Consider the following 22,900-nt stretch of genomic DNA (forward strand, 5'->3'; position numbering starts at 1 on the left):
TCTCGCGAAACCTGAAATCAAACTCAATTAAAGTCTCTATTTTGAAAAATCTCTTTAAAAAATACGAATAAGATCGACGAATAATTATGTTAACAATATCATGTTTGAAATATGCTTTATGATATCAATTTCCCAAAAGAGAGGTTAAAACTTGTAAGTCGAAAATTAACTGACAAGGCCATGGCTAAATATTAAAAATATCAACAAAAAACAACAGTTCAAATAACACGACATACATATCTAAAGACAAAGCAAGACGTATCCACCAAATAATGGAGGTGATGTAATATGCTCTGTAAGGGTAAGCAAATGCTTTTCAGCATTTGGCACTCGTCCTGATGTACATGTCAAAATGTTGGGATTAGTCTTATTCGATAGGTCACATTCGGTGAAAAGATTATTGTAGTTAGTTATCAAAGGTACCACGATTATAATTTAGTTAGCCAGACGCGTGTATCGTCTATATAAGACTCATCAGTGATGCTCATATCAAAATATTTATAAAGCCCAAAAAGTTAAAAGTTTCAAAAAGTTACGATAATGGAAACATATTCGTTGTCATATGTGAAACAGATATACCATTAAGATTAGCCAATCAACTCGTGAAGACGTATTGTATCTTACAAATAGATATAAAAACAAAAGTTCAACTGAATTCTTATTTCAGACTCGAATAAAAATGTCAAAATTTAACAATTTAACGGTAAAGATCAATCATTGTTCAGAGTTAAATGGTAGTTTAAGTAATGTGGTCAAGAACTACAAAAATCTATTGATCGCTTATATATGCACTCTGTTATAAAAAAAATTCAAATGGACTTTGTCATGGTGAGTTTAATGCTGTACAGATACTTAAGAATCTAGGGTCCAAAAATTTATTATATCGTAGTAATTTAACTAGATTTTCAAAACAAGAAGATCGGCTATGATATCAAAAAACCGACATGCTCAGATTAAAATTTAATTTTCAAATAAGTTTGAGGGCAATTGAATCCTTAAATGAGTACTCTTCCTTTTCTTTTTTCATTCATGGGACGATTTATTTATTATCCCCAAAGATTTAGCACTTTATTGTAATCAGTTAGCGTGAATGTGATTATAATGATGCATTATCTTTCACGAAAAACAAAAATAAAATAAAATCAATATATCTTCAAGAAATATCTCAGTTAATCGAAATCTTACAAGAACAATGGATGAAGTCGTTGTTTTAAATGCAACGAAAAGCTTAATTTTTGAAGTAAATCAAATGTGTAATTATTTTCAGAAGATCTTTTCCCTCTTATGTCTTTGTCTTATGTGAAATACATTTTTAATTGGTTGATTTTTACAAATGTGATTTCTATGGCTTTTTTGTAGGTCAATGTCATGTATGTCATATTTAGTTCATGTTAGTATCTTTTGTTCAAAACACATTTGTTTTTTATTTGATATTGACTCCGTTCTTCAAAGCATAAGTGTTATAAAACGGGTGTTGTTTTACCAACAAATAAGCACACTTGTGGGATGATCGAAATTGATAGTTACAGAATATCTGTTTCACAGATAACGACATATATGTGTATTTGTTGTATCAACAATAAAACATAAAAAACACACTGCCAATTGAAAACACAAAAGCTACTGTTTATTATTTGAACAGTTAAATTTGTTTTTACTTACTCGATATTAAATTTAGACACATATAGTTTGGATTAAAACAATTGGAATAATGAAATAGTCTCACTTCAAATTCTGACACATGATTTGATAGCGTCATAATTTTATTTTACTTATAACGACCGTAATACCGATATTTTCAAGTAGATTATTGAAGACACATTTATTGCGGAAATCCTCATGTCGTGCAGTATCAGTGGTGGTACAATTGATAGTATTACTTCCACTTGGTTGATTTTCTGCGAAACACTGGCTGGTACATTGGCCTAGTACTACGGCAATGCCATTAAAATAAAGATATCGTTTTTATTCAAAGGAGTGTAAAACAAGTGAATCAAATAAACGGCCATGTAAAGGTTTTTTATTTAATTGTCTGAGTAAATCGAGTGTGTATGCATTGCTGAATATGTCAATTGTTTTACTTTAAAAGTATATTGAGAAACATTGTATACTTGCTTAATTTTTGACAATATAGAATATTTAGCAACAAAATCAAGTGTTATCGGCGGGTTTGACCCCATTTGAAACAGTATAATTGAAACTGAAGACGAATATTTGTTTTAAAATGATAATTAAAAGATTTGAAAAAAAATGTTTGAAACCAATGAGAAGAATATTACTTATATAGCTCATGATCAATTACGATAAGAAATAAGGCCAAGAGGGAAGTACTAAAAAGTCCAGTTAGTTTCGTTTTTTTATAAGAACTTACCTCAATTAGTTGTTTTAAAGGTATACATATAATACATATAATTTGATATATATATACACTTCAATCATACATGACGGTATAGGCTATTCGTTAATTTAGTAAATTTACGACACACTACTTCTGTACTCTTCAATGTTTCAATTTGATTTTATTCACATTAAACAAATATTATCTTTAAAAATGTAGTAGCACAAATACTGAACTCAAGCGGTAAGTCCTTTGTTAATTGCAAAGTCAAAAGCTCGAACACAGCAAAAGAATGGAAAACAACAGTCATTATTTTTTACTTCCGATTTGTACAGGCATTTCCTTATTTAGAAATAAGGTTCAGTAATTAACATTTTGTTATAATCTAATTAATCGCGAGTAAAACAATTTCAAAGGAGGGACACTCACTTACTTGTTATGTGTTCCCTAAAATATATTATCCAAAAGCAAAATAATGACAATTTAATTCTTTTGTTTCTTTAAACTATGTGTGGTCAACAGTATTGTCACTGCGAGAGTTCAAGCTAAGGTTTCGTATAAAATATCAAAGGAAAAAATTATAATTGTGCCGAGTTTGTTCGAAACAAGCAACCTTCTGATTTTCAAAAAAAATAAAAGTACCAGGTCAAAATAAAGTAGCTTAAGTTGTTGTAAACCATAAAGACAATACAGGAAACAATTCATTACTTGGAAACAAAAATACCAGTCTAGACAGAAATAAGAGGACATCAATAAGATACTAAATGTCAATCAATTTGAATATAGTGAAACGGAAGGAAAATGTGGAGGAAATTCAAACAAATGAAGATAAAATGGAAGTGTCGAGGTCTCTTCGTGTTAGTTTGAATAGCTTTGAAATTGAAATTAAGATTCGGACATTGAGTCTGTCTCATCGTCTGATTGGTTAATGACCAGGAACTTCTTTTTCTTTTTAAAAATAAGCATTTTAATTGTGATACTTATCTACACTGAGGAATATGTTTGACACATATATTTCAGACATAAATCTTTAACAAAATTCATCTTATCTAAGCTTTCTATTTAATTAATAAAATCTTATACTACTTATGGATGATATCAATATGCAGGAAAAATGAGAAAAAGAATGATCAATTATTTTCGTAGTTTTCTTAACTTGTGCAGGAAACCATCTATGGAAAAATGTGTAATATATAAAGCGTAATTGCAAACTGACAAAATTGTTAAAATTGGTTTAAGAGCCATCTGATATTTTGTATATTGACAGATATTTCACTTATCATAACAGTTATGACACAACCTCTTATAACGCAACTTTTATTCAACTCACATTGTGTAAGCAATGTTATTTAACCAATACAAATATGTCCTTATGATTTGTTGAAAAAATTGCTAAAAAGTAAAACACAAAAATACTGAACTCCGAGAAAATCCCTAATCAAAATGGGAAACTCAAAAGCTCAAACACACCAAACGAAAGGATAACAACTGTCCTAAATGTTTTTTTTTGGGTCAAATTCAGTTACAATTATAGATGTCCTAATGCAACGCGTAGGCTTTTGGTTGATCAGCTCTTTAATAATGGTAAACTGATTTTGATTTCAAATACTATATATGTTCCTCAAAGTATAGGCTTGTAAATAATATATTGTATATTATAGTATAACACTGGAAATCAAATCCAGTAAAAGACTACCATGAAAAGTAATGATTAATGTATGATATGGTTGAGAGCAGAATACGAAAAGAACAAACACACTCATATAAAGAACAGAAAGCGTATGAATACGTTGTCACTTCTTCAGTTATGTTATATGTTATGTCTTATCAATGTATAATTATAATCCTGGTACCTTTGATAACTATTTACACCACTGGGCCGATGCCACTGCTGGTGGATGTTACGTCCCCGAGGGTATCACCAGCCCAGTAGTCAACACTTCGATGTTGACATGAATATCAATAATGTGGTCGTTTGTATAAATTTCCTGTTTACAAAATTTTGAATTTTTCGGAAAAACTAAGGATTTTCTTATCCCAGGCCTAGATTACCTTAGCCGCATTTGGCACAACTGTTTGGGACTTTGAATCCTCAATGCTCTTCAACTTTGTATTTGTTTGGCTTTATAAATATTTTGATATGCTTTCCTTTACTGGTAAGGATTGGAATAACACGAAGACAACACCAGGTACACACACCATCGGTAGTTGTTAGCCCTAAAACGGAAGAACTTTGCCTATTTCTGATATACTGGACAAATTAAGTTATCCGGTACTTATGATAAATTAGACAGTACAAATTTCATAATAGTATAATCAACCTCAAATTAGTTTGACGAAACTAATATTTTTAACATGTTTATGTAACGATATGATTTAACCATGCAACGTAAAGTTAGATTTGAGTGAAATGTACGTGACAGCGCACATATGGCAGGTGAAAATGTAACCATTAACTGTAACCGGAAAATTTTAGTACGTGGACTATCGATTTAAATTTCACAAAACATGTATCAGTACTTAAAATGAAATAAGATACTAAGTATATGTTGTGTTGTATAAAAAAAATTGCTAGAAACGAGTTTTATGTAAGAATATCTGCGGTATTCATTATGATATTTGTAACTTACGTTCTGTTTGTACTTCTTTTGGTGCGATGTTTTGCGGGTATGTAATACTGTTAATAGATATAGGAAATGTGGTGTAAGAGACAATTCTCCTTCCAAATAATAATTTAAAAAAATGGTTAACCATTATAGGTCAATGTACGGCCTTCAACATGGAGCCTTGGCTCATACCGAACAACAAGCTATAAAGGGCCAAAAATTACTAGTGTAAAACCGTTCAAACGGGAAAACCAACGGTCTAATGCATTTATTGTTTGAGCGAAAAAAATTATATATTCGTATTCACACACTTACACAAGCATGTGTCATGCTTTGTTATGATTTTTTTTTACATTTTTATACTCTATGTTCATTTTCATTCACCAAGGTGCATGGATCATAATTTTCATGATGAAACCCATAATCAATCATATGACTAAGGTGAGATTGAGCGCTTGTATATAGCAACTCCCACGTGATTCGCCTGACAGAGGCGGAATTTACAGACTAGGTAACAGGTAACGGGTATCATTAGTACTGGTATCTATGATGATAGATATAGGAAGATGTGGTGTGAGTGCCAATGAGTTTACTATTAATCAGTTATACACTGCTAATTTTGCATAGGTACTTTTTCTGTACAAAAAATCTGTAGTACTGGAAAATTACTTTTAAAATATAGTACATTTTTAGTACTTTAAATTTATTGTAATATTTAAGTACTTGTTTTTTACAGTAATTGATTTGTACTTCAAATTTTAAGTACTCAATTTGTACTTTAATTGTGAGGTACTAAATGTGTACCTCAAATATTAGGTACAAATCAAGTACTGTAAAAAACAGGTACCTGAATATTACAATAAATTTAAAGTACTAAAAAAGTACTATATTTTAAAAGTAATTTTCCAGTACCACAGATTTTTTGTACAGAAAAAGTACCTATGCAAAAGTAGCAGTGTAGGAAGCGATTTTTACGGCATTGCCATTTCTTTTCTCTAGGAAAAGTCTTGAGAGATATCTGCACCATGTTGTTTTATGAACCTTTAGTACATGTATGCCCTGATGACTGCAAATTTTGGGGTCGATTAGACTTGTAGTTTCAGAGTATAACTGATAAGAAGGATGTGGATTTGTTTTTTCAGAAGAGATGTAAGAACAATATTGAAATTCAATTCTTCTTGAATAATTGATCATAGATCTTTCCTTCCATATTGTTTTAATGAAACTGTCATAAATAAACGGTCATACATATTGATTGATTGCTTGGTTGGTTGGTTGGTTTGTTTATTTATTACTTAAACACTTGGGATAGGGTCTCTTGAAGCAAGCGGAAAAAACTGAGATCTTGGACTCCGTATTGAACACACGAGACGGAAACATGCACTGATTTTTTGATTGATTGATTGATTGGTTGGTTGGTTGGTTGGTTAAACATGTTGATTGGTTGATTAAACACGTTGGTTGGTTGGTTAAACACGTTAGATAGTGTTTCTTGAAACAAGCGAGAAAGAAACAAATGAGATCGTGGACTCCATATTAAACACATGAGACGGAAACATGCACTGATTGATTGATTGGTTGGTTGGTTGGTTGGCTAAACATGTTGATTGGTTCATTAAACACGTTGGTTGGTTGGTTGGTTAAACACGTTGGAAAGTGTTTCTTGAAACAAGCGAGAAAGAAACAAATGAGATCGTGGACTCCATATTAAACACATGAGACGGAAACATGCACTGATTGATTGATTGATCGGTTGGTTGGTTGGTTGGCTAAACATGTTGATTGGTTGATTAAACACGTTGGTTGGTTGGTTGGTAGGTTAAACACGTTTGATAGTGTTTCTTGAAACAAGCGAGAAAGAAACAAATGAGATCGTGGACTCCATATCAAACACATGAGACGGAAACATGCACTGATTGATTGATTGATTTATTGGTTGGGTGGTTGGTTTGTTGAACACGTTGATTGGTTGATCAAACACATTCATTTGTAAGTGGGGGGTAAAAAAAGGGGGGGGGTCCTAGGGATTTTTTTTTTATATAAACGGAACAGAATGGTTAAAACTGCCATTTTACAATTTAAATCAATTGCTTCTAAAAAGCAATTGTAAACGGTCTCCCCCCTTTTGAAACATGATTGATTGTTATTTATGTGTGTGTGTGTGTGTTTGTTTGTTTGTTTGTTTCTGTAAGGGGTCTATATTATTCCGGGGAAGTTTCATGTTTAGTTCGGAAAGTTTTTATTCTATTTCAGGTCCAGCGCGCGCGCCAGATTGAGGAAACATCACATGACGCGGGTTGTTAATAACGAAAACTCAGTCTTTTTATTTCTTTTCAGGTGGGGACGTTGAACAGACAACATCTATAGAGATGGAATGTACACAATGTAATTTCTTTTGTCATTGTAGGAAATTGACATTTCAGTCACAGTTCACCAGCAGTGCATGATTTGGATTTCATTGATCCGGTGTAACTTTAAAACACGCGTTGCATGATTATTTTCTCGTAATGTACATTTTTCAGCACCAGTTTGTAACACAGATAAGTATTTTAATCTAGGAGCGGACATTTTATTTTAGGATTTCACTGAGATTTACGGCCCTGCACTGCTAATTTTGCATAGGTACTTTTTCTGTACAAAAAAACTGTAGTACTGGAAAATTATTTTTAAAATATAGTACTTTTTTAGTACTTTAAATTTATTGTAATATTTAAGTACTTGTTTTTTACAGTACTTGATTTGTACTTCAAATTTTAAGTACTCAATTTGTACTTTAATTGTGAGGTACTAAATGTGTACCTCAAATATTAGGTACAAATCAAGTACTGTAAAAAACAGGTACCTAAATATTACAATAAATTTAAAGTACTAAAAAAGTACTATATTTTAAAAGTAATTTTCCAGTACCACAGATTTTTTGTACAGAAAAAGTACCTATGCAAAAGTAGCAGTGTATGTATTTACAGACGATTGCAGCTACCCGTACCGTCGAGTTGGTAAAGGATGTTATCTTATACAAAAAGATAATATATCGGCTGATGACGCTTTTGTAAGTATTCACATTTTCTGCAAAAAGGCAGGTAGAGCGAAGTATAAGTAGTTATCAAAAGTACGAGGATTATAATTGTATACGCCAGACGCGCGTTTCGTCTACATAAGACTCATCAGTGACGCTCAGATCAAAATAGTTAAAAAGCCAAACAAATACAAAGTTGAAGAGCATTGAGGACCCAAAATTCCAAAAAGTTGTGCCAAATACGGCTAAGGTAATCTACTCCTGGGGTAAGAAAATCATATAAGAACTGGGTTGGGAAACTGGCGGAAAGTGTTATTGAAATCTACTTTTATATTGCAAGTTTGAGTGATCACGATTACACATTTACTTTTTAGAATCTATTAGTTTTAGAAAAATTTGCACGGAGTCTCTTTTATCATTGGACATATGTAAATGAAAAATGTGTGAGCTGTTTTGGATGCTTTCATATTAGTATCGAAGTTAGTATTAATATAATTTGTTATTGACTTTAACTGTACTTAGTGACTGTAATGAGTTTTGGCTATAGCACAACTACAACTATATACAGTAATGGACTTCTATGATTTCAGGCTAAATGTTTACGGCGTGGCGCATATTTGGCGAACTTTGAAACCCTAAACGAAGCATTGCTCATGAAGTATGAACTATTAAAAATGAACTCAGGTAACGTAGATACTGTAAGATGGTAACTGCAATAAACTGACATGGGCTTAAACTTAAATGAATATGTAAATCATATACTGATTGTGCGCACAGCAGGTATTAAAAATACACTATCTCTATACATCATAGATACGTTATAAAGCAGAACACCCAATTAGTGAAGACATTCTAGGCATATTCCACTTGTTACAACTTGGAGGGGAGAGACATGCATCCTATTCTTACTGAAAACATAAGAGACTGTTTTATGTTCAGACATTTGTGTGTATCTTTTCATACATTAACTTATGAATATTGTTTATTTCACAGGTGTTCACTATTATGTAGGTGGACGTAACATCAATAGATATAAGCCCGGTGGAGATTGGAGATGGATCAAGAAGAACGGAGACACGGTCAAGATGACTTACTTTGCATTTGATAAAGCGGAACCAAATGGATCACTAAGTGCACCACAAGATTGCATGTTTTTCTATGCTGCAAGGGGATACAGATTCCACAATGTTTGGTGTGCAATGGGTGATTTACTCGGCGGATACATTTGCGAAAAATAAATTGAATTATAAAATATTGAGATTTTTTGTATGTATTGTTGTTCATTCGTTATGTATTTTGACATCATCCAAATATCTAGTACACGCCACTTCTGAGAAAGAAATTATCCTCGTTAAACAAACCAAATGAAGTGCGTCTTGGACGCTTTTGCTTCAGCTTTCAAAAATGGGTATCAAATGTTTAGAAAGGGTCCATAGTTCTTGTTCAAACAGTTTGGTTCACGCAAAAGAGCAATTTGCATTGCTGGAAGAACAATCCCGCATTCATGGCCATAATTAGAACATCTTGAATGCGACTCAATGTTACTTGCTGTGTTTAACATTATTTCTGACACAGTTGACACAAAATCTGTCTACAATCTTGGAGCCAATTATTTTAGTGTTTGTTCAGTCGTTAGTTGTCTTTTTAGTGTTTAGGTACTTTTGTTTTTCTATTCGTCGTTTATGACAGATGTTTTGTCTGTTTGTATATCCGTCGTTTATGTTTTTATTCAAGTTGTCTATTTGGATGTCCGTAGTTTATGTTTCTTATATAGGTGTTGTCAGTTTTATCTATCATAGTTAATATTTTGATCAAAGTGTATGCCCTTAGTCTTTGTTTTTGTTAAAGATTATTTCTGTTTGTTTTTCCGTAGTTTATGTTTCTGATATAGGTGTTGTGTGTTTGTTTGTCCGAAGTTTATGTTTATGATCAAAGTGTTTGGATGCCCGTTGTTTTTGTTTTTGATCAGATAAAGACTCTTCAAAAGACAAAAATGACACAGAAATTATCAACTATAGGTCACTGTACGGCCTTCAACAATGAGCAAAGCCAAAATCGTATAGTCAGCTATAAAAGGCTCGAAATGACAATGAAAAACAATTCAAACAAGAAAAACTAATGGCCTTATTTACATAAAAAAATGAATGAAATACAAATATGTAACACCTAAACAAACGACAACCACTTTGTCTGACTTCTGTTTGTCTATCCGTCATTTTTTTTATTAAGCGGTCTATATGCATATTTGAATTTTATGTTTCTGATATAGGTGTGTCTGTTTTTACGTCCGTACATTTGTAGTTTAAGTTTATGACCAAGTGATGTCTGTTTGTGTGTTCGTCGTTATTTATTAAGGTGTTGTCTTTTTGTATAACCTTCGTTCTATTTTAAGAGGTATTTTCCTATAAAACAACGACGAGAGATACTGTTTTCAGAAAAAAATATCAACAATAAAAGAACAGCATCAAAGAAAAATCCGTTATTAATCTTATTCTTGTCAACGCTATTGAAGCGTAGCCATTGTTGAAGATGCAAGCATACCTAATTAAGCGACATATACCCTTAAAGAATCTTACTGACTCGATCATAATTTTACTTTTATATAGTTTTGTTATGACCTAGCTTTTGTTCAAAATGTTGTTATAAGAATGACAACTCTAACTGCAAAGCAAGCTTTCTTCCGTGATTGAAAGATACAGCGCTACATTTTATCATTTTGTATTTAAAATCATATGAAAAAGTTTTTTTTCAGCATTTCCTCACATCTGCAATCTGTGCGGGAACAAGTCAATTGTTATACATATACTTATATTTGTAGTTTGGACTATCTTATTCATGGTATTTTCTGGTTTATCCTTGAACGCAACTGATATTGTTTAATTAGTTTTATTTATTTAAACAAAAAAAGATAAATGTTTACTGTAAGCCTTTATATATACTTACATCAAAATATTTAGTCTACCATATTGTGGCCTTAAGCTGTTGTCTGCTCTACGGTCGGGTTGTTGTCTCTTTGACACATTGTCCATTTCCATTCTCAATTATTTTTCGAGTCGATATATGTATTTTACAGTTGAATAACAAGGTTTCAAGTTGTTTGGCTGTTTAACAAATATTTTTTTTTTATTTGGAATAAAGTCATAACTACTATCCCGTCCCGTTTATTGAATGTAACCTATCAAATAAGACTTATTACCGGGTTTGTACTAACATAAGCAACCGACGGGTGCAACATGAGGAGCACGATCTGCTTTCCCATTCTGGAACACCTGTCATAACCCCCCTTTTATTGTTTGGGCTCGTTTTACTCAGTCCTAAGTTTTCTATGCTGTTGTGCTGTTGTTTGTCTGTTTGTCTTATCTGTTTTTGGCGATGGAGTTATAAGTTTATTTTTTTTGACTTTTTTTTTAGTTTCAATGTCCGTCTGGTATCGTTCGCAACTCATATGTATTAGATGTCTACGATGTCCAAGGTTCAACCCCTTATAGCTTAAGTTTTTTTTTTAGGCAATCAAGTAGAGACAAGAAGGTTATTCAAAGAGTCATAACGGACTTAATTACAAATATCTTTCTTGATAATGCATAATATGCAACATAATGATCTAACACATTTTCAAGCTTATATCTGGGTGCACGTTGCGTAATAATTTTTCTGTCATATTAATATGCAAATGCATGGAATAAGTTTTTGCACATAAGACAGGATAATAATTCTGTATTGAAATCCATTACAATAACGATTCAACTAAAAAGAATGTCTTACATTCATGTATTTCCAGAAATGAATTTGACATAAAAAACATACATAGAAACTTGACAAAGATGTATTTAAGTTGTCTGAAAAGTATCTATTCAATGTTGCTAATAAACACATATATATGTACATTTTTATCAAGTTACTTACTGTTATTATGAATGTATGTTACTATTGATCTCAAAGTTATTTAATGTGTTTATATGTATTAACAACATGTATAAAATATCATTTGGCATTCTTTCCATATATGAATCAGAAAATTCATTTACTTAACGCATTATTGACTGCCAAGGTCAAAGAGGAAATATAGCAAGCTGTTGATTTTAGTTTTTCCATCTATGTATTAAGTGTAAAATCTATAATTCACACATGCATTTACAGCTTAGGGCAAATTTAACATAAAAGATATAAATATGTTACATAATGTATTTAGGAGTTAACTTCACGGTCAAACGACATATACAAAGTAATACATTTTTGTGGCCATGACGTTTGTCTTTGATTTACGATCAATTTCTTTTGTAAGAACCTTTTATGACTATGAAACTTGAAAACACAATATGTGTTCAACACGAAGAAGATTCAATATATGTTTGACATTGCACAGTTCGTTCTATCACTCTAGGGTTTGGGTAAAGGTTTCAACGTATATGCATTGGTATTTTTTCCATTTTACTTTCAGAAGCCAATATATTGAATGCATATCATATCCCGTATATACACCCTTGATTTCTGTACTTTATGATATGGGCGTTCCTCATGTAGGTAAATACAGAAAAGCGCTTCAGAAGCAAGCATTTAAAATAATAATGTTGATTTCAGTATTCCTTTTTTTTAGCAATATTGACAAAATGCAAATTTATTATAAAGACCATTATCAATATTTACAGACATTACCTTTTGTTTTCATATGATGGATACAAATGCAATGCAGGTCTTTAGATTATAAAATTTATGTTCATTGAGCCTCACATTATGACAACATAACTCTCGGCCATCCACTCTTCAGAGACAAAAGAGGGACAAAAGATACTAAAGGGACAGTCAAACTCACAAATCTAAAACAAACCGACAACGCCATGGCCAAAAATAACAGTACACACGACACAACATAGAAAACCAAAGAACAAACAACACGAACCCCACCAAAAACTAAGGGTGATGAAATTATGAAAAGATAGTTTTGCTGCTCAAATAAAAATCTGAAGATGTCAAATAATCTATTGCCTTCTCCTTATGTTAGAAAATAATGTACATAATTAAACAAGACACACACACAGGAATTATAAATAAAATGTAGATCTGTAACACACGGTTCAATATATTGATAGTATGGTATTTTATACGTAGCAAAGGGATAAAAGAAAATCAATAAATCTGACAAATGAAAAATAAATCTCGTCATACATTGTTACATATATTAAAACGTAGATTTTTTTTATAAAAAATGTTAAGCTGAGCAGCATCGTTGATAATTGATTCGGTACTACAAAATATTAAAAGTAAACGAAGAGGAACACTGGTTACTTGTTATAGAAAAAAAGATTAAAACACAAAGTGTGTTTATTTTCAGGTATTATTTCACAGCAAAATACAGCCAGGAAAGCTGTGTCAACAAATAGTATTAAGATATCAAATGGGAATTACAAATCTCTTTCTTGATTATGCAGAATATGCTTTATATTAATCTTAATCCTTTTTGTACTCTTTTCGGTAGATGAGTATAACAACAAGTTTTCTTTAAGTCACACTTAACAATTATGTAATTATTTTGAACAGATTTTATACATAATAAAACTTTTTGAAATCCGCAATAAATATGATTCGATTTAAGATTGTGTCTATTTTATGTGTTTCTAAAATAAATTGATCATTCGATATTATCACAAAAATATGTATTTCAGTTATCTGAAAACAAAGGCAACAGTAGTATACCGCTGTTCAAAACTCATAAATCCATGGACAAAAAACAAAATCGGGGTAACAAACTACAATCGAGGGAAACGCATTAAATATAAGAAGAGAACAACGACACTAAAATGTAACACACATAGAAACGCACCAAGCATCAGACAAAATCCCAAGAGAATAACAAATATACCATCATAATAAATAGCAATAAAATGTATCAACTAAACATAACTTTGTAGAAATAAGAAAATGTTGTATAAGTGCCAATGAGACAATGGAATCCAAGTCAAAATGTATGAAAAGTAAACAATAATAGATCAAAGTACCGCTCATACCAAAACAGCAGGCTATAAAGGTCCCCTAAATTATTAGGTTAAACTATTTCAAACTATAAAATATATAAAAAAAACTAAAAAAAAGAAACACTTATGAACAACTTCTACGTTTTCCATCCTTATACATCTTTAGCTTTCACATATTCGGTTTTGAGCGTTCCTGATGAAGATTCATCCATAATAGCACTTAAGGCGAATACAATTTATAACATGTTGTTTTCATTTTTTTCAAGTGATATCAAAATTATTTTATATGAATGTATGTATGAACAACATATACTTTTTTTTATATTGCATGCATCATGATGATGACTCAGACAATTCATACAACCAAAGAGTTATGGATTTCCAATGTCTACGGTCTATTCTTCCCATCGATGTAATAAACGTAGTATCTAAAACTCACAGATACTGTCAATTTAGCCATTTTTCAGATCATTGCTTTTAATTTACATTAAAAAAAATAACAATACAATTAGTGTAAGCTACCTTTTTCAAGCAATCTGTATCTGGTCTATCTCTTATGCATCTTTTGATTTTATAGCGCCCCATTTGTTTAGATTGTTATTCATCGTTACTTTTAATTTTTTAATACGAGCGTAATTGATGTAGGTAAATAAAGAAAAGCGCTCAAGGATGTTTTTCTTCTGACGTTTGGGTCTCATTGAAGTCTCGTTCTGGAATTATTTTCAAAGAATGTGTTACAAGTAGAAAATATCAATGAATTTTAAAAGTGTTATAATCAAACCTAACTCTGTGAACAAATTGTGTATTGCCAATGAATAATTTTTGAGTAATAATACATGTTTCAAGTTTTACGACCAATTAAGTCCGATTGTTTAGCAAAACGTTTGGGAAAATAAGTGAGATGTGCAGAAAGATATATCTTATTTTAACTCCTACCTTTAGTTTTTTAAGTAAAATTTATTCAGTTGGGTCCACTTCATCTTTATTGGAAGTATGAACAAAAGGTAGATTGTGGAACCATGATAATAACCCAATAATATATAAAAATGGATTAAAAATGGGAACATCATCAAATTTTTGTACTTTCGTAGAGCCGTAGCCAAATAAGAAGTGCGCACCCTATGCTTTTTTCTTCACCAATTATTTGATTATAGTCATATCAACCCAAAATTCAGGTTAAGAAAAAAAAAGTCTAGAAGTATTTGGCTTCTCAGAGGTGTACATCCTTAAGACACAACCTATTTATAAATTTTTAATTTCATGATCCCATTAAATATTAACACTTTGAAAAACAATGCTGTCAAATTGAAATTTGTAATAAAGACTATTTAAAACATTAACTGTCACTTTGTTGACAATAATAAATTTAGGTTTCATTAGTCAAACCTGTATTCCACAAGTATCTAATCAGAAGAAACAAGGTTCCTGTCGTAAACTGTATAAAGTCTTAGAAATCTCGATGACCCCTCTTTTTTCATAAAGAACTTGGAAAAATTCAGTTTTTATCCTCAAATTTTACGGTGACCACGTCAAAGAAACTCTTGCACGCTAAATAGGTATATATTGTACTGAAAAACTACACAAAATGTAGGAGATTGTAATAAAAGCGCTGTATTATACATTTAATCGTACAGATATATTTTCACCAAAATTATATAAAATATGCTTTGCGAGGTAAATAAAAAAAATGAATTTGATACATCTGACAAATGAAATAATTCTCGTCATAGCATTGCTCTATACATTTTCCCTTGTAACATTAAGCCGAACCAGCTGTTATAATTGATTCAGTACTTCAAACTATCGAAAGTAAATGAAAAGGAAACACTGGTCAATTCTCATCAAATATGGTTGTTTCTTTTCAGGCGACAAAATAGAAGCAAGAAAGCTCTGTCAAAAAATCTTATGAAGTTATTGTAAGGATAATACACATTGTCTTTCTTGATAATGCATATTATGCTTATTATTAATTTGAATCTGATTTGCATTGTTTCAATGGCTGGATGAGTATCACAACAAGTATTCTTTCAATCATACATAACAACAAAGGAATTATTGGAACCGAATTTTACACATACACCACGATGATATTTCTTTTAATCCAAAATAACAATGATCCGCTTAAAGACTGTGTCTTATATCCATGAGTTTCCACAATCAAATTTATCACACGCAGACATCACAGAAAAGATGAATTTCAGTTATCTGAAAATAAAAAAAAAATGAAATGTATAGATGCACATTTATATAATTTACGCAGACATCACAGAAAGATGTATTTCAGTTATCTGAAGAAAAAAAAATAGTAATGAAATAGTATATAGATGTACATTAATATAATTTACATGAATTCACTTATTTATACCCTGCATTCATGTTATTATTGACCTTATAGTTGAACAATATGTACAAATATTCTAATTATATAAAGGCAATAATTAACTGTATATCGAAAAATATATATTCAATATGTTCATACTTATGGGGAGAGCTGAGTTATTTATCCGGTGCACACAAATTGATACAGATGATGTTGTTATCGTCAATCAGAAAGTATTCTAATTCTTTATTGGAAAGCACTTTACGCCCATATGGGCCAATGGCTTAAAACATTATACAAATATAATCTCACTTTAATGGACAGTTCCAAACGATAGGGTATTATTCTATGTATAGTTAATGGTTATAATTTCTTCGTAACATACACTTTCAATATTTGTGAAAGTGGAGTTTTTAAAAAAATAAGGAGTTCTATCAACTCCTTGCCCTTAAAAGGAGCCAATGCAGGGCAGGTACACGAATATCGTACACAATCCTTTAATAATCTAGTTAAAAAAAAAATCAAGATCTCATTGTGAATAAACACAAAAAAAATCAAATGTACTATCTATATACATGTAAGGAACTTTGAATATTGTTCATTTGCGATTTTATCACAAAAGGTAATAGAAAAGTACTGAGTATCACTCTATTTGTCAAATAACAATTTAGTTCTACGTGAGCACAAGTTCATACACAAACAAACGATTTTACCGTATTTACTCCTATCATGCCTGTAAAATGATCCAACTATTCGGAAGATATGGATACATATTGCACAAAAAAATCGATATTTCCCAATTGTTTTTTTTTTATTTCTGCATTAGAAATTAATCAGTCGCCTATTTACATTATTGAAAGTTCATAAAATTAAAGCTGGGTATCACTACTGTTTTTTTTGGTATATCTGCAGATGCGGATACGTCAACTTATATGATACGGTAGATACGTCTTTGAATGATCTACCTCTAATACAAAAAATGCTTGCATTCACATGTTGAACATGGTTATCACAATACACACACAAATGGGACACGTAGTACACAAAACAATCACTCTCTACGATAAATCAATACCCGCAATGAGAACGCACACTCTAAACATAAGTATGGTGCATGCATTTTGTCGGAAAATTGAGGATATTAAAATTAGGGGTCACATTAATATGAATTCAATCTAAAATATCTGAATATAAAATATTATTTAAAATTCTTTCCGATTGTTTACGTCCAGTGTTATTCATGCACTGTTTTTAGACTGCTGCTGTTTTTATTTTTATCAAATGATCTTAAAATTTCTACTCACATATCATTTCTTTTAAGGTATTCTGGCTTTTCCTAATATTAGATTTGCACCTTGCGTAACCAATATAATATCCAAAGGCTATAAGCATAGCATAGAATACATAGTTCAGTGTCAGCCATGGACAACGGCCTATCAGATATACGATATTAATAATTGCAAATAAAGTTAAAACGCATGCAGCCAACACTTGAAATATCTTATCAGTATAGAATAGTTCGCCCCAAGGTCCCTGTATATCTTTTCCTTTTTTCATTTTACTTCATTGACGGATTGTGTGTATGTGTAAGTAGATCAATAATATTATGTCTCGTTTTAAGTATAAATCCTCTGAATACATGCATAGGGAATACACAAACTTTATCAGCTGTCGCCAACACAGGTAAATCATACAGAAAAGATTTATAGAAAAATAAAGTCAATTTCACTATGAATTTTAGAGATAACGAAAAGCACGATAAAACATAAAACTTTTAAGATTATGTATGTCTAACGGAATAAAGATATGCTACTGCTCAAGTTTCGTTACTGGCATGCAGAAAATAATTCAAGAAAAAAAAATATCAAGTGAAACTTGAAATGACCACACTAAAATGTATTATAAAGACAACCTAACGGGAAGGATTGTGCCTGATGTTCATATGATGAAATCATAATCTTTCAGTCAGTTTAATTGAAGTCTGGAGCTGGCATGTCAGTCAACTGCTAGTAGTCTGTTGTTATTTATGTATTAATGTCATTTTCTTTATTTTCTTTGTTTACATCTTCTGACATCAGACTCGGACTTCTCTTGAACTAAATTTTCATGTGCGTATTGTTATGCGTTTATTTTTCTACATTGGCTAGAGGTAAAGGGGGAGGGTTGAGATCTCACAAACATGTTTAACCCCGCCGCATTTTTGCGGCTGTCCCAAGTCAGGAGCCTCTGACCTTTGTTAGTCATGTATTATTTTAATTTCAGTTTCTTGTGTACAATTATGACATTATTATGGCGTTCATATCACTGAACTAGTATATATTTGTTTAGGGGCCAGCTGAAGGACGCCTCCGGGTGCGGGAATTTCCCACTACATTGAAGACCTGTTGGTGACCTTCTGCTGTTGTTTTTTCGGGTTGTCGTCTCTTTGACACGTTCCCCATTTCCATTCTCAATTTTAAACTTGTATTGTTTAACAGAATACTTCAATAACTAATATTTGTTTTCATCCTCGACCCGTTGTTTTTTTTAGATAAGCTGAAGATTTCCCCCGAACTTGTTACCTTAATGCTACACAAAAGCGTAAACATGGTTAAGTTAAAAAGGCTTAATAGCATTTAAATAGTATTTAGCAGTCTAGCAGATGTCAGTAAAAATATTATAACTACCAATGAGTAGCATACAAATAAAAGATGGAACATACACATTGTTAACAGTTTACGAACAAAAGTGAAATCGATGAAAGTATGTGTGTATCCAGGTCAAGCAATTTGAATATATGATGATAAAACATGAATTGGACATTTATTTGTCATATTTACTCATGGTTTTGATACAGTTATGTCCTTAAAAAAGAAGAAAATATGTTACCTAAACCAGGCAATCGGGTCAATATTTTCATGAATCTTTATTATAATTTATAATAAGCTAAATAAATATCGTTTTATTTAAAGCGTACATGGCTGTATGAATGGATTAAATCTTAAACATGTTTGAAGGGTTGCATTTGGCCAATTGCGAATAATAAAATCTCTTATTTGTTTTGACAAAAGATGACTGAAACATGAAACGACAAGTCAATGTCATCTATTGTGCATAAAAGTTAAAGTCGTCTGTTTTTTCCCGACTTTTATGGTCTTATTTTTTTTTTTTGTAAGACTCAAACGTATAACGTAAGACATCTATTGTTGAAATGAGCATCTGTTGCTGAAAATTCGTACCGTTATCACTGCCACTGGATCAATTCTTTGCTGGCGAACTGCTGATCCTCGAGGGTATTGTCAGCCTAGCTATAGTAGCCTGTACTTTAGTAACGGCATGTAAACAACGGTTTTGTGTTATATGAATTTGTGTGAAAAAATTTGTTTTAAATCTATGCAAAGTAATGCAAAGCTTTGGTACCGTTGATGTTAATACATAGTCTTTTTCTGTTGTCCTCTTTACCATTTAAAACAAACGTGTGCCCTACTGGTTCATGTGACTGTCAAGTATTTGTTTTTTTTAAATCTAAGCGTATTGATTTCCTTTCAAAGAATGTGCGTTTCATTGTAATCATCCCCATTGATTAATTATTGTCTATATTAGAAACCTTGAAATATGTCAGTGACACACGTCTATTGTCATATGTGGTATACTTAAATGCGAGATCAACTCATCCCGAAATAACCAAATATCTTTTTTTAGTTTCAAAGACCTACAGTATTACTGAAGATACTATATTAAGTACAGATAATTAGTACCGTTAATGATTATACATTTTGTATTTCTGTTGTCCTAATGAAAAAATTAAAAACATGAAATTACCAAAATACTGAACTCAGAGGAAAATTTAAACGGAAAGTTCAATTATCACATGGCAATATTAAATGACAAAACGCATCAAAAACGAATGGACAAGAACTGTCATATTCCTGACTTGGTACAGGCATTTTCAAATGTAGAAAATGGTGGATTAAACCTGGTTTTATAGCGCTCAACCTCTCACTTTGATTACAGTCTCATCAAATTCCGTTATATTGTTATATTTACAATGATGCGTGAAAACGAGCTTGTACTGCATCATTGTTCATGTGACTGTCAAGTAGGTTTTTATCAATCTGAGTGTGCTGTGTTCCTTTAAATAAATGTGAACTCAATTGTAGTCATCGAAATTGATTATTTATTGTCTATACTAGTAACCTTGAACTACGGCAGTGACAAAAGTCTATTATCATATGAAGTAGAATAAAATTAGATATCAACGCACCCCAAACATTTCTTTTTACATTATGTTTTATAATTTCGTGTCATGAAACACTAGAGGAAACTAACAGTTTTCAGCTTTTTCAATGTTAAGCATATAATTGGATATATATTAAATCCTTGTAGGGATTTATTCAATCTTTTATTGTCATCGGCTTAGTTTAAGATGTCGTTCCTGCTCTTCCACTGTTCAATGATTGTTTTTTTCACCGCTTTTATTTCGCTTGATTGTTCAAAGTATCGTATAATCATCTTACGTTTGTCTTAGACTATAAGTATGAGTAAAGAAAGTCCTATTGAGTCAAGAACAATAATGGTTTGACTTACATAATGATTTTTTGGAAATATGTATATAACATAAACGCAATTGCCTTCGACAGTATTACTTTTTCAGTACTATGTAAAGTCTGCTAAAAAACGCGTTAGGACCAGTAAAATTTAACGGGTAATACACTAACTGTTTTATCTTGCCATTGTGTTATTGTGTTATTGTGATATTGTCTGTTTTTTTTTATGTATTTCATATTTGCCTAAATATTTTGTCTATAGAGAGTTCATCTGCAAATTGTTTTCAAATTTTGTATTAGTTATTTGTTTGTAAAGAAATGTAGTTTAAAGCACAATGTTTACTACGGTACCACTATATTTGTCATATTTGACATATGTCTGCCCACACATTGATATCAATATCATGGAGTTATATGTGACTGTCACGAAGCTAGCTATAAACCAGGTTGAACCTGCCGGGTTTTTTTTACAAGAAAGTGCCTGTACCGAGTAAGGAATATGAAAAGTTGTTTTACTTTGGTTTAATATGTTTGGGCTTTTGATTTAGCATTTATATTAAGGACTTTCGTTTTTAACTTTCTTTTGACTAGGTTATTTTCTGTTATTGCACTTTTTGTTGACCATCCTGTTACACTTTTAGGCAAGTGTTTTATGGTTGTTATTTTCATTTTATTTTCTTATAAATTTTTCATCGAGACTATTTCTTAACTTCACGTTAGACTGAAATATGTCCATCTCAGTCATTTTACCTTTAAAAACCAGGGCCTGCTAAGCTATAATTTACTTCTTATTTTCAATGGCAACGTTTTTGGGGGTGTTTATAGCAAGAATGTATACTACTGATATTGATTACTTTAGCATATACATTTTTGATAACGAATTTCTATTTAGCAACTTATTCGAACAAATAAGACAAATATTCAAGAAAGACCAGGCTCCGTTTTTAAACCATTTACACAATAAGAAGCGAAATAGGGTATATTAATGACTACAAACCAGTAGAAGTCTCAAAAGTGCTATATATATACTCGACTGTACTGATTTGTACTCGACCCGTCTGAATTGGTCTGAATTTTACGTAATATTACTCGCCCCTAATCTTAACCATACTCGCCTGTACTGATTTGTAATTGACCCTTATATTTGCTAATGAAAATAGTCTGATCTATCACTTGACCAATACTTGACTAGTTGTCCACCTATTTTGTTTAATCTGAACCATAAGGTCTGAATTATACTCGACCATTCTGAACCATACTTTACCAAATAACCTATAGTTTTAAATTTTTTGACTCTTTAAATCACTGTCGTGGGTCACTGATGAGTCTTTTGCAGACGAAACGCGCATCGGGCGTCAATAAAAAATTGCTATCCTGGTATCTATATTGAGTTTATTTCTTTTTCACTAATATGACAATAGCTACACGAAAAATAAAGATATTTTTAAAAATAGATGTTTTCATACTTGCATGCTTCTAAGATTAGCCAAATAGAAATAGTTAAATTATCTATATCTACAGTTCTTAATCGTCTTTGAATTTTTTTTAACATTATAACCACGCCTATGCTGAGGGTAATAAACCTTATTAACAAAATCACTAAAATTGTGTAACCTTCTGTCAGAAATATGTCTACTCTTATTTGAATTTGGTTATATATATGTATATATTAAAATCTGAAAAGAAAACAAATGACATAAATGAAATTGTTTTTCTGATTAGATATAAACTTTAAAACAATACATCCTGCTTGAGGAACATGCATACTTATTAAAACTATAACATATCGTCAAAGAATGATAAATGATAAATAAAATGCATTGAACATTTTAACTATCTGTAAAACTTAAATCACAAGGCCTTTTAAAATAATAGTGATAAGTTATACGCGAGTTATAGGCAAAATAGGATGTTCTTTTTAACGGTAAAATACTTAAGTAATTTAAAAGTTATCAAGGGTTGCTACGGTAGTTGTCTTATCATATTTATATTGAATTTTTGGTTTTAAAAAACAAGGGTGTAATTTTAGTACAGTTACTTTAAATTATCAGTAGACTTTCTGAATGTACTTCGTTATCTTATAATATCGAAAATGTCATTCATTTAGTTCAAAGTCAAGGTCGTA

At 31.3% G+C, this 22,900-nt stretch overlaps 1 protein-coding gene and 1 long non-coding RNA gene across 2 annotated transcripts; one reads left to right on the forward strand and one right to left on the reverse strand.

Moving 5' to 3' along the window:
• Positions 1 to 4,936: 4,936 nt before the first annotated feature.
• On the forward strand, positions 4,937 to 9,229 carry LOC134695205 (uncharacterized). Its single transcript, XM_063556421.1, has 4 exons — positions 4,937 to 5,005; positions 7,911 to 7,993; positions 8,551 to 8,644; positions 8,954 to 9,229. Exons 1-4 carry the CDS (start codon positions 4,951 to 4,953, stop codon positions 9,196 to 9,198), a joined length of 477 nt encoding a protein of 158 aa, XP_063412491.1. The 5' UTR covers positions 4,937 to 4,950; the 3' UTR covers positions 9,199 to 9,229.
• A 6,307-nt stretch (positions 9,230 to 15,536) lies between these two features.
• LOC134694865 (uncharacterized) lies at positions 15,537 to 17,860 on the reverse strand. Its single transcript, XR_010102632.1, has 2 exons — positions 17,554 to 17,860; positions 15,537 to 16,134 (listed from the first exon to the last, which is right to left on the reverse strand). It is a non-coding gene; the product is annotated as an uncharacterized LOC134694865 (long non-coding RNA).
• Between the last annotated feature and the right edge of the window lie 5,040 nt (positions 17,861 to 22,900).

This window comes from Mytilus trossulus, chromosome 13 (genome assembly GCF_036588685.1).
Source record: "Mytilus trossulus isolate FHL-02 chromosome 13, PNRI_Mtr1.1.1.hap1, whole genome shotgun sequence".
NCBI classification, from domain to species: Eukaryota; Metazoa; Mollusca; class Bivalvia; order Mytilida; family Mytilidae; genus Mytilus; species Mytilus trossulus.

Coding starts and splice junctions, on each gene's coding strand:
- LOC134695205 (XM_063556421.1), top strand. CDS start 4,951: ATGATATTTGTAACTTACGTTCTGTTTGTACTTCTTTTGGTGCGATGT. Junction 7,994..8,550: donor TATCGGCTGATGACGCTTTT/GTAAGTATTCAC, acceptor CTATGATTTCAG/GCTAAATGTTTACGGCGTGG. Junction 8,645..8,953: donor ACTATTAAAAATGAACTCAG/GTAACGTAGATA, acceptor TTTATTTCACAG/GTGTTCACTATTATGTAGGT.